This window comes from Sus scrofa, chromosome 8, assembly GCF_000003025.6.
Source record: "Sus scrofa isolate TJ Tabasco breed Duroc chromosome 8, Sscrofa11.1, whole genome shotgun sequence".
NCBI lineage: Eukaryota > Metazoa > Chordata > Mammalia > Artiodactyla > Suidae > Sus > Sus scrofa.
Genome location: NC_010450.4, coordinates 75,499,108 through 75,511,637, shown reverse-complemented (window position 1 = coordinate 75,511,637; position 12,530 = coordinate 75,499,108). Strand labels below are relative to the sequence as shown.

The 12,530-nt window shown below is 45.7% G+C and overlaps 1 protein-coding gene across 1 annotated transcript in view; it reads left to right on the top strand.

Moving 5' to 3' along the window:
- The window catches only part of TMEM131L (transmembrane 131 like), a 178,736-nt gene that overhangs the window by 133,232 nt on the left and 32,974 nt on the right, over window positions 1-12,530 (top strand). Inside the window, exons 21-25 of the mRNA XM_021101486.1 lie at window positions 1,633-1,775; window positions 4,456-4,642; window positions 4,851-5,036; window positions 6,621-6,770; window positions 7,642-8,264. Coding sequence (XP_020957145.1) covers window positions 1,633-1,775; window positions 4,456-4,642; window positions 4,851-5,036; window positions 6,621-6,770; window positions 7,642-8,264 — 1,289 coding nt within the window. The remainder of the gene's footprint in view (window positions 1-1,632; window positions 1,776-4,455; window positions 4,643-4,850; window positions 5,037-6,620; window positions 6,771-7,641; window positions 8,265-12,530) is intronic.

Sequence of the window (12,530 nt, the reverse complement as noted above, 5' to 3'; positions counted from 1 at the left end):
TTTTATTGAAGTGTAGTTGATTTACAATGTTGCGATAATTTCTGCTGGACACCAGAGTGATTCAGCCAGGTAGGTCTATACACACATCCATTCTCTTTCAGATTCTTTTCCCACATAGATTATCACAGAATGTGGGGTCGAGTTCCCCCCACAGCCGCACAACAGGTCCCCGTTGGCCAGTCATTCCATGTACCTCAGTGTGTCTTTGCCCATCCCCAGTGGCTCTCTGTACTTCTTTTCCTTCCTTTTCAGTGAAGTTTTATGCTGATTTAAACCGCTGAATGTTCTTCGTTCTTTCCCCCTCTCTAGTCTTTATTGAGAGTCCTTTCAAAATTGCACAGTAAACACAGCTCTGTGTCAGAACTCTCTGCCTTGGTCAGATGTCCAACATGAACTCAATGTTTTTTAATTAATGACTTTTTCGTTATTTGTTCAAGCTTTTCTAGTGTCAGATCAGCTGGCAAAGACCTTCTTAGTCCGGCCTTCCTTTAATCTATCTTAGGAGTTTGTTCTTCTGCCAGTGCTTGCTACTAAAATGAAAATGCACTAAGATAAGGTTCTTAAAAGAGTTTATCCTAGTAAACATTTTAACCAGTGCCTTACTGGAACAAACTAATACCTGATGTTCCAGGGAGCACTTGACCGCTCTGCTGACAAGGTGTTTCATTTCACATCCATTCTTAGGAAGTACGGAGATAAGCTTTACCTCATCCCGGCTTCAACTATTGCAGACTTGAAAAGAAAGTCTCCATTTTTTTTTTTTTTTATAGTTGTTTATTTATTGTTGCGGAGTTTCTGTATGGAGAGAACACAGTATTTTTCTGGAAGTGGTATCCATCATATGACATCACCTCAAGGCTTCAGTGGATCGCTAAAGGTTTTCAGGCTTTAGATGAAGATGTCAAGATATCCCAGGGTATTTTGCATAATTCAGAGTGAATTCCCTCTCTGCTTGTAGTATTTGCATCAGTGGTCACTGGCCTTCGGTGCAGTCTGCATCATTCGCACACCATTTGCGCTTAACTTTTCCATCCTAGGAATCATGATTTCAGTTAATGGAAAGCCGAAGCTAGTCTGAATTACTGATGAACGAATAAGACCTTGAGTAGATGCCCCCTATTTGTGGAATGCTGTTTTGAATCATTGGTTGGAAAGACAGGGTAGGATTTCATGTCTAGAATTATCCCTAAGGCAGACTTTCTTAGAGCCACAGTTACTATGAAAACGCCTAAATTCACCCTGTAACCAACTTTTATCAATTTGTCTAAGTTTGTTGGTGTTTCTCTGTTTCCCCCAGTTTACTACTTCACGTTTAGTCTCTGGGAGGTCTGATCACCCTCCTGTTGCCTGACTAGAAAAACATGGGTTTGTATTCTTGGGTGGCGATGGAGGTGGTTTGCTCATTCGGGCCCGGTCAGCTTGCCTTGATCTGCCGGCCTTGGCTGCTTCCATGCCCTCGACTGCACCTCCTGCCCTGAGATGGGGATGGCAGGAGATGCCACGTGTTTAAACTTGATTGATTTTCCCCCAGAACTTTAAAGATGTTTTTGCTTACTAGGAGTAATTAATTCAGGCATATCGTATCTGCGACCCTCTTGTAATGTGTTTTACTTGCTTCTCCCTTCTCGGTAGGAATAACTTGACTGTTATCGACATGATTGGTGTGGAAGGCTTTGGAGCGAGAGAGCTGCTGAAAGTGGGCGGAAGACTTCCTGGCGCAGGAGGTTCCCTGCGATTTAAGGTGCCCGAGTCCATGCTGATGGACTGCCGCCGACGTGAGTCCGTGCGCAGGGTCTGTGCGCTGGGTCCCGGCACCTGGTCCGAGTGTGTGGTCTGTGTGCACTGTCCATGTGCACGGTGTGTGCAGTGGTGTCTGTGTGTGTGGTTGGTGCGACTGATCTGTGTTCATGGTCCAGGCATGTGGTCCATATGCCTGGCACTCAGGGCAGGCTGGGTGCTAACGCCAAGAGCAAAAGGAGCTTATAAGAAGATTCTTCTAAAAATTTACCATAAGTCCTTTGTATTGATGCAGATAATTAAATCAGGCAAATTTTCAAGCATTTATAGGCTGGTACCTAGGAACAATAGCCTTAGGTACTTAACCCAACTTAAATAATAGATATGGGGGGATGTTCCTGTCATAGCTCAGTGGAAATGAATCTCACTAATATCCATGAGGATGCAGGTTCGATCCCTGGCCTCGCTCAGTGGGTTAAGGATCTGGTGTTGCCATGAGCTGTGGTGTAGGCCGGCAGCTGCAGCTCCAATTCGACCCCTAGCCTGAGAACTTCCATGTGCCTTGGATGCAGCCCTAAAAAGACAAAAAGACAAAAAAAAAAAAAAAAAAAAAAAAAAAAACCCAGATATGGGGGGGAAGTATAATATTAAGTTACCAGTAGAGTGTCAAATGTTTAGGATAAATGCTATGCAACTTAATTAGGTTATCAGTTACCTAGTTATAGAAAATCACACCAACATAGTAAGTGGGGAGAAGGTGAGCTAACCTGCGGAGTTTTCTGCAGTACTGGAAATGTTTGACCTCTGTGCCAGGCGGTACAGCAGTCCCCGCCACGTTGCCTAATGAGTGCTTAAAATATAGCTCATGTGACTGGGAAGATCAACTTTTAAATTTATTTAATTTTAATTTAAGTAGCCATAGGTATCTAGTGGCTGTTGTATCAGACAATGCAGGTTTAGAGATATATTTAAGTGTCCCATTAGGAATTCCTCAATTTTGCATGTATTTAAATTAAATACTTTTAAACTACTTATATTGGTTTGGAGAACTTCCTCAGGACAAAACAAAAATCAGACATGTACAATGTTTTTGGCAAATTCTGTCTTGTTTTCCTATTATTATTTTTAATTTCAGGAATACACGGAAAGCATTTTAGTGTAGCAGTATGTTTCCTGTTGAGAAATTGATTGTTAATGTATAGATGCGGTGTTTTGTTTTGTTTTGTTTTGGCTGCGCCTGTAGCATGTGGAAATTCCTCGGCCAGGTATTGAACTGGTGCCACAGCAGCGACCCGAGCTGCTGTAGTGCAGTGACACTTCTGGGTCCTTAACCTGCTGTACCACAAGAGAACTCCTTGTAGAGGTTTTTTTCTTTTTTTGTCTTTTTGCTATTTCTTTTGGCCACTCCCCGCGGCATATGGAGGTTCCCAGGCTAGGGGTCGAATCGGAGCTGTAGCCACCGGCCCACGCCAGAGCCACAGCAACACGGGATCTGAGCCACGTCTGCAACCTACACCACAGCTTACGGCAACGCCAGATCGTTAACCCACTGAGCAAGGGCAGGGACCGAATCCGCAACTTCATGGTTCCTAGTCGGATTCGTTAACCACTGCGCCACAACGGGAACTCCTGTAGAGCTATTTTAATACCTGATTGGGTTTTTTATTTTAGAAAACTATGTTGGAGTTCCCATGGTGGCTTAGTGGTAAAAAACCAACTAGTATCCATGAGGATGCAGGTTCGATCCCTGGCCTCACTCAGTGGGTTAAGGATGCTGCGTTGCCATGAGCTGTGGTATAGGTCACAGACACAGCTCTGATCCCATGTGGCTGTGGCTGTGGCATAGCCTGGCAGCTGTAGCTCCAATTTGATCCCTAGCCTGGGAACTCCCATATGCTGCAGGTGTGGTCCTAAAAAGACAAAAAAAAAAAAAAAAAAAAAAAAAAAAACCAAAAAGAGGCCTGTACTAAATGAGCACTGCATTTGAAAAGATGAGCCGTTTTTTGCATTCAGAGTCTATCAGAGTGTTCATTTTCTTCCTTCATTCATTCAGTAGATTAGAGTTGACCTTGAAAGCTGGAAGGAAGGAGTATACAAATTGTAGAATCAGAGAAAATGTTAGTCCTAATTTGGATTAGCTTGTTGGGGTATAAATTTATAGGCGTATTTAAAAATTTGATAACTCTTCCTTTTTTAAAATCCAAGCATGAAATGTGTGTAACTGTTTACTGCCTCATAATGTAGAGGGGTGTGCAATGTGTTTTTCACATGTCTGTGATGGATTTACCCAGAAGCACACACCCCCTCCTCACCAGCCCTGTTCAGTGAGTGATGACCTCAGGGCTCAGGAGGCGTGGTGGCTGCTGGTAAATGCACTCTTAGGCCTCCCAGAGGAATAGACTTTTCACCTTATCCTTTAATAAGTAAAAAAAAAACAAAAACAAAAAAGCAAAGAGATTTTGGTTACTTTTGCTACCTAGGCAGATTATTTAACCTAAGAAAAACCTTGACTAGTTAAAGATTTTTGTCATATTTTGGTAGTATAACAGAATCTAAAACTAATCTAGACATTACCTAGGAATCATACTTGGAGCTTATATTGATTTTTTTTTTTTACACATTTTAATCATGTTGATCATGGTTTGCGGATTCAATAAATTTATTTTGAATGAATTTTGCAGTTCATCTGTACTCAAAATCACTTTTCATCCTCACTAGAACTGAAAGACAGCAAGCAAATTTTATCAATTACAAAGAACTTTAAGGTCGAGAATATCGGACCGCTTCCTATAACCGTGACGTCTCTGAAAATTAATGGGTATAATTGCCAAGGTTACGGATTCGAAGTGCTGGACTGTCACCAGTTTTCCTTGGACCCCAGCATGTCCCGGGACCTCAGCATTGTGTGAGCACTGGAGCTTTATTGTCACTCAGCTCTGGGGGTGCATCGACCACAGTTTAGGGGAGAACCACTTTTCATCGGTGGGGGGGGCTTCCGTTGGTTTTATGTAAGTAATTTACCTGGTAGAAGTAAGCAGTGGTGCTGCCATTACGATGGTTTTGTCTTGTGTCCAAAACGAAAACAAAGTTCTGAAAGATGCCTCTTTTGTCAGGTTTACGCCAGACTTCACCTCTTCCTGGGTCATTCGGGAGCTGACTCTGGTCACGGCAGCGGACCTGGAGTTTCGCTTCACTCTGAACGTGACTCTCCCTCACCACCTGCTGCCTCTGTGTGCGGATGTCGTCCCGGGACCCAGCTGGGAAGAGTCGTTTTGGAAGCTCACAGTCTTCTTTGTCAGGTGAGCCGCCACCTTCTCCACGGTCCCTCCGTCACTAGGTCGAGACTCGTGGGAGTGCTTATTACCCAGTGTGATCCAGGCGTGCGAGTGGAGTGGAGTTTTTGTTGCTTTTGAGAACCCTGCCATTCCTAAAGTAGACGAGGTAGTTACTGGTAAGCTCGAAGGTAATAGTAAACGAGTTGTTAAGAGAATCATAGGCCCTTGGAGTATAATGGACAGTTGCATCCTGTCCTTTTCTTTGGTGGTCACAGAGGAAGGTAGAAACGTGAAGATCTAAAAAATATAGAAACATCACGTCCATGGTGTGTTAGGAGCTCATTGCAACAGCAATTTGAGATTAGAAGACTAGAAGGACCCTTTTATTTTTTAATTTTTGCTGCGCCCATGGCATGTAGAAGTTCCAGGGCCAGGAGTTGAACCCGAGCCACAGCAGTGACAGCACTGGATCCTTGGCTGGCTGTGCCACCCTTGAACTCTTAGAATGACCTAAGAGTAACTGTAAGAGTGACTGTAAGATGTGATTTTTGTCCTAGAAATGGCTTTCAAAATTGAATTGGAATGTCCAAATTGTAAATGTTCACATTGCAAAGAAATGTAGCTTTTTTCATTTTTAAGAGAGGTAAGAAATTACGATGTCAAACAGCTTATGGAATTTTAATAGTATATCTCTGGTTGGTTCCCATTGATCATTATCACTCTCCTGTAATGCTAAGTCTTTTTTTTTTTTTTTTTCCCCCTTTTTTCATGGCCACACCTGTGGCATATGGACATTCCCAGGCCAGGGACTGAATCCAAGCTGTAGCTGCGACCTGTACCACAGCCAGATCCTTTAACCCACTGCACCAGGCCAGAGATCAGACCTACCCCTCCATAGCAACACAAGCCACTACAGGTGAATTTGTAACCCACTATGCCACAGTAAGAACTCCTAAAGCTAGTTTTTTTTTTTTAAGATTTTAATTTTTTTTATTATACTTGATTTACAATGTTCTGTCCATTTCTGCCATACAGCAAAATGACCCGGTCATACATACATATATACATTCTTTTTCTCACACTGTCCTCCATCGTGTTCCATCGCAAGTGACTAGATACAGTTTCCTGTGCTCTACAGCAGGATCTCCTTGCTTATCCACTCCAAATGCAATAGTTTGCATCTCCTAACCCCAGACTCCCAGTCCCTCCCCCTCCCTTCTCCTCCCCGGAGGCAACCACCAGCTAGTCTTTTTTTTTTTTTGTCTTTTGTCTTGTTGTTGTTGTTGTTGTTGTTGTTATTGTTGCTATTTCTTGGGCCGCTCCCGCGGCATATGGAGGTTCCCAGACTAGGGGTTGAATCGGAGCTGTAGCCACCGGCAAACGCCAGAGCCACAGCAACGCGGGATCCGAGCCGTGTCTGCAACCTACACCACAGCTCACGGCAACGCCAGATCGTTAACCCACTGAGCAAGGGCAGGGACCGAACCCGCAACCTCATGGTTCCTAGTCGGATTCGTTAACCACTGCGCCACGACGGGAACTCCCAGCTAGTCTTTTTAATGCCAGTCAGAACCAGGCAGTAATGAACCTCGTTGCTCTCTTCGTCAGTTTGTCCCTGTTGGGTGTGGTTTTAATAGCCTTCCAACAAGCCCAGTACATCCTGATGGAATTCATGAAAACGAGACAGAGGCAAAACGCAAGCTCTTCTTCCCAGCAGAACACCAGTCCCATGGATGCCATCAGCTCCCATTCTCACAAGTAAGAGTTCTGGTGGGGGTGGGGTCATGGGGGGGGGAATTTTCACCTTGATGTTACTCATTTCTTTTTTTCACTCCAGGATCTTTATTTATTTATTTATTTATTTATTTTTGTCTTTTTACCTTTTCTAGAGCCACTCCTGTGGCATATGGAGGTTCCCAGGCTAGGGGTCTAATTGGAGCTGTAGCCACTGGCCTACGCCAGAGCCACAGCAATGCTGGATCCGAGCCACATCTGCGACCTACACCACAGCTCATGGCAACGCCGGATCCTTAACCCACTGAGCAAGGCCAGGGATCGAACCCCCAACCTCATGGTTCCTAGTCAGATTCATTAACCACTGAGCCACGACGAGAACTCCGATGTTACTCATTTCTGATTTTAATTTAAGGTAGTAAACATTTCGATTCCACATTTATCTTATGAAAATTTTCTGTCTGTCATTGTATGACAGCTATGACATTTCTTTCTCTTTTTTTTTTTTTTTTTTGTCTTTTTAGGGCTGCACCTGAGGCATATGGAGGTTCCCAGGCCAGGGTTTTTGAATCAGAGCTACAGCTGCCAGCCTACACCGCAGCCACGGCAACACCAGATCCTTACACTGAGCGAGGCCAGAGATCAAACCTGCATCCTCATGGATGCTAGTTGGATTGGTTACCACTGAGCCATGACAGGAACTCCTGACATTTGTTATAAGGTAGACTTCATGTAAGGACTTAGTTCATTAAACGCCCAGAACTGTAGAAGAATGAAGGTTAGGACCCCTTGGTCTAGCCCAGTGTTGACTGCGACTTCTTTTTCCCAGAGTTAGAAACAGAGAGAGTTTTATTGGGTTTGCTTTTCTGTGACATGTTTTTCTTCTTGAATGCAGAGGCAACTGCAAGAACTTTCTCGAGCCTTACGGCCCCTCTGATAAAGGCAGAGGGAAAAGCTGCCTTCCCGTGAACTCCCCACAGAGCAGGATCCAGAACGCCACCAAGAGGAGCCCGGCCACCTACGGCCACTCGCAGAAGAAGCACAAGTGCTCAGTCTATTACAGCAAACACAAAGCCAGCACGGCCATCACCAGCAGTGCCACCACGGCCACTGAGGAAAAGCAGGTGGGGCCCCCGAGCAGCCCCCCGTGTGGCGCTCGAGAGGACACGTGCACCGACGTGGTGGCCGAGAACTGGATCCCCCTCAAGTATGCGAGTGGCCTAAACAACCTGCAGAAGAACTTAACCCCTCCCAAACCCCTCACGGATAAAGAGGAGAACACGCTGAAAAGCGCAGTCGTTGTCCCCAGCGCTCCTTCCGAGTGTCCCGCGAAGGAGGGAGCGCAGACTTGTATGTTTCCTAAGGAAACGAACGTGCACATCTCAGAAAACACAGCCGAGCTCAAGGAGCGCGAGCTCTGTCCCCTGAAGACCCCCAAGAAACTACCTGAACTCCATTTGCCGAGAAACGCACCTCAGTCCCCGGCAGACTTGCCAGAAATTTCCCGGAGAAACAATGGTAATCTTTTCACCCTGCTTTGGGGCTTCTCCTCTCCTGTTTGTCTCCAGTCTGGTTTTGGTGAACTTTGTTCCCCCTGTGCCTTCACTTTGCATCATGGCTGCTGAATTTTCAGTTCCTGCGTGGCGTTTTCTTAGCAAAGGTCTAAAGGTTGGAAAACCACTTGTAAGGTGGGAAGTTGAGGATGGGGCACCGAGTTTTTAGAGCGTCGTGGTTACGAGGTTTACTTTTTTGTACCTACCTTAGAATAATGTACATGTTGCATTTTATTTTTCCAATTATCTTTTTTTTTTCCCCTGCTTTTGCTTTTTAGGGCTGCACCTGTGGCATATGGAGGTTCCCAGGGTAGGGGTCAAATCGGAGCTACAGCTGCCAGCCTACGCCACAGTCATAGCAATGCAGGATTCAAGCCACGTCTGTGACCTACACCACAGCTCACGGCAACACCAGATCCTTAACCAACTGAGCAAAGCCAGGGATCAAACCCACATCCTCATGGTTCCTAGTTGGATTCCTTAACCACTGAGCTACAAAGAGAACTCCTTTTTTTTTTTTTTTTAAATGGCTGCACCCAAGGCATAGGGAAGTTCCCTGGCCAGGGATCGAACCTGCACCTCCACATCAACCCGAGCTATTGCGGTCTGGTTCTTGACCCACTGTACCACAGCAGGAACTCCTAATTATCTTTTATCTTGGCTTTTCAGACTGTTTTCAGAAATCACTCAAATGTTTCTGACTGAACAAAACTTAGCAGCTTTCTGTGTTGAAGAGCTGTGTTCTGTATCACATGCTTCTCGTTCCTAGTTCTTCTCTAATCGTGTCCCTTGGTTAAAAGAAGAAAGATGTTCTCCTCTAGCAGATGCAGGTGGTAAAAATGCAAGTAAAACTAGACTAGGAAGTCTACCTGCACATACATTTGTCATCCAATCTTTAACGATCCCTCTGGCTTCTGGCCTAAAAGCGTGTGCTTATTTTTCTGTGTCCAACTTAACCATTTTAATAAGCCCATTTGTATTCCCATTGAAAGTCAGATTTTTGGCATTTTTTAATCTGGAAGAATCAGTTACCTTTGCTCTTATTTGAGACATCTCAATGTACATAACTTCGGATTTCTCATAGGGGCTGCATGTTCGAGAGTCTCTTGCTGTTCAGAAAGCTTTATGTGTGATGTAGATGATCTTCTGAAATACGTCTCTTTTCAGATGTTTATAACTATTACTTTTTTCATTTTTGTGATCAAAATAATACAGATGTAGAATTAGGCCTAAAGACAACTTGCTGCACTCTTAGCACAATGAAAGAGGAATAGTTCGCAAATTTTTCATTGTTTCTGCTTATAATAAGGTAAAGGATAAGGAACTTGTAATGTCCTGAAGCCATGAAATTAACAGCACACGAAAGCTTTCACTGCATCAGGTAGAGACTTCCAAAGTTTCTGAAATACTGATATTTGCAGATATTTCTTTAAAATGCTCTCCTTTGCTTACAGATATCAGCTGTAGAGGAGATTATAGATTGGCTGCTTCTAAGGAGCTTTATGCATCTGGTAGGAAAAAAACAAACAAACTGAATTCCATATGTTCCACGAAAGGACATTCTTAATTTAAAAGACGGCTGGCATCCTCCGAGGAGAACGTGGCCTGGGCAGCCGTGCAGCCTTCCTGGTGGCCCTTGCTTTATCCTAGGTACCATTTCCCTGGCAGCAGAGGCCATGCTTCAAGAGGCTCCCACGTGCGGGGCCAGCACTGTCCCGGCAGGCTGTCCCCCTGGCGAGCGAGGACACCCTCTGGGCGGGGCACCCAGCCAGGTCTGCGTAAAGTCACAGTGTTCCTGGTGGGCTGTTTATGGTGAGGCGGTGGGGTGCCTGTCACTCCATTTCTGCCCCAGACACTCTCTAGGGCCCAGACTACAAAACTTGCGAAAGAACGAAATTAAGGAGTGAGCCTCACTGGGTTTTTCTCTTATGTTGTGTGTCATTTAGGCCTGGAGACAGTATTTGACATAGGCTGGCTTTACATAGACTTAAAATCTAAGTTGTTGGAGGGCCTTGTCCCTCCAGGAGCACTGCTTCTGTGGCCACCGCATCCATCAGGTGTCCGGGTCAATGTGCCTGCCCAGTGCAGGGGCTGTGGCTTTGTGGACCATCAGATGGGAGCTCCCTCTGCTGCCTCCTAGTGCTTTGAGGGGCGTGGACCAGCCTTGCGGTGCCAAGGCGAGTCAGAGACTCGAATCCTCACTGTAGGATCCTCCTGTCCAGTACTTGCTGTCGAAAGCCTGTAGTGGAGCCTAAGTCCTAGCTAATGACACTGCCGCAGGTGTGAGTGAATTTAATCTGGGAGCCAGAAACACAGGGTTTGCTTGCGTCATCGTAGGTGGCAGCCCCGCCCCAGCCTTTCCTCCCTGCGCAGGTGACCAGGACGCTTTCGAGGCTTAAAGTGGAAACCAGTCTTGCGTGTACACATTTGTTTTAAACTGCTCTTTGGCCCGCTCATCAGCCTGTAAAGCGATATCAGGGCGATTCTTAATCAGATCAGATAAGCGCTGATGAGAGAACTTGGGCTTTCCAGCATGTTCACGCCAGCAGGTTCAAAGGTGCTGACTCGCAGCCCTACTTCTCTTTCCAGGACGCACCTGTCAGCAGGATGCTCTGCTGCTCACAGGGAACGCCAGTCGCTGACATGGACGTGGTTCTGACTCTTTGCCGTTTATGGCAGGCATTGTATTCAGCCGGCAGATGGGGGCAGACGGAGAGTGGGGGTGTCACGTTGGGTAAAGGACACTCGAGAATCAGAAAACCACAGAAGTGCTGCCCGAGTTTTCACTCCCTGCTCGAAGCCTCAGTTCTTTTCTTATTTTGAGAAGGATTTCCCTTTGTGACAAGCCCTTCGTTTTCATCTTAAGATGCTTTCTAGGACCGGGAGAAAAGAGCTTCAGCCTTGCCAGCCGAGCTCAGCCCACCCTCGTGGTCCTGGAGCCTCTGGGGAACTTTCCACCTGCACAGGCGGAGCCGGTCCGTGTATGTGCCACAGGCTAGCGTTTCTCCCAAAGCACACAGATGTCCTTAGAAGCAAGACTCGTGAAAAGGGCGCCTTTGGGAAAGGGGACCGGGGAGGTGACCCGTCCCCTGACAGTGCCTGAAGCAACACCCCGAATCTGCCAGACCCCCTGGTGGCACCTGAAGGAGTGGGCCTTCTTTATTCTGAGGCAGGTTTTTTGCCTTCCTTACTGTGTGAGTGAGGGTAACTTTCTGTGTGAGGACAAAGTCTTCCAAGGTGTGGGTTGAAGGCCTCTGGCTTCACGCTCACCATTGTTGTGCAGAAACAGGGTTTTCGAATAACAGAGAATGTGTCACTTCTTTCCTGCTCAGTTTCTCCTGCCTCCTTCTGAGAGGCCTGTGGTAAATCATAAATTAAAATTCCCAACAGAAAGGAAGCCTGCTGACAGATTCTTCAGGGCTCTTATTTCACACACTTGCTTTTTGGCATCAGCTTGTCACACCACCTCCCAACAGCGACCTCTTCCAAACGTGACGTATTCCAGAGAGTCTTGCTCTTCTGACAAGGGCAGGGCTTTAAGCGTCATGTGAATGATCCTGTGGAATAGGTCTCTTTTCTGCTGTTTTTAACAATTACTTTTTCATGATGCAGTCAAAATAATATAGACTTAGTATGAGGGCTAAAGACGTTGCTCTTGGCCTCAGCACAGTGCAAGAGGAGTACTTAGCAAATTTTTCATTGTTTCTGCTTATAATAAGGTAAAGGGTAAGGAGCATTTAAATTTAATAATACTCCGAAGCTGCGAATTAACACTACCACATGAAAGCTTTCGCTGAATTAGATGCCTCCAGAATTTCTGAAATACCAATATTTGCAGAAATTTTTAAAAAATCATCTAATTTGCTTACAGTTACTGTTAATTGAAAATGAAGATCTAGTGGTTTACTGAACATAGAGACCATTTGATACAGTGAAACTCTGAGCAGGATTCTGGCCAGTTCATTTATTCCTCCTCCTCTTTTTTGTTTTTTTAGGGCCGAGCCTGAGGCATATGGAAGTTCCCAGGCGAGGGGTCGAATCAGAGCTGCAGCTGAGACCTACACCACAGCCACAGCAGTGCCAGATCCTCGCCCAGTCAGACACCTACACCACAGCTCATGGCAGCACCGGATCCTTAACCCACTGAGTGAGGCCAGGGATCAAACCTGAGTCCTCATGGATACTAGTCAGGTTCGTTACCGCTGAGCCACAACAGGAACTCCTCCTCCTT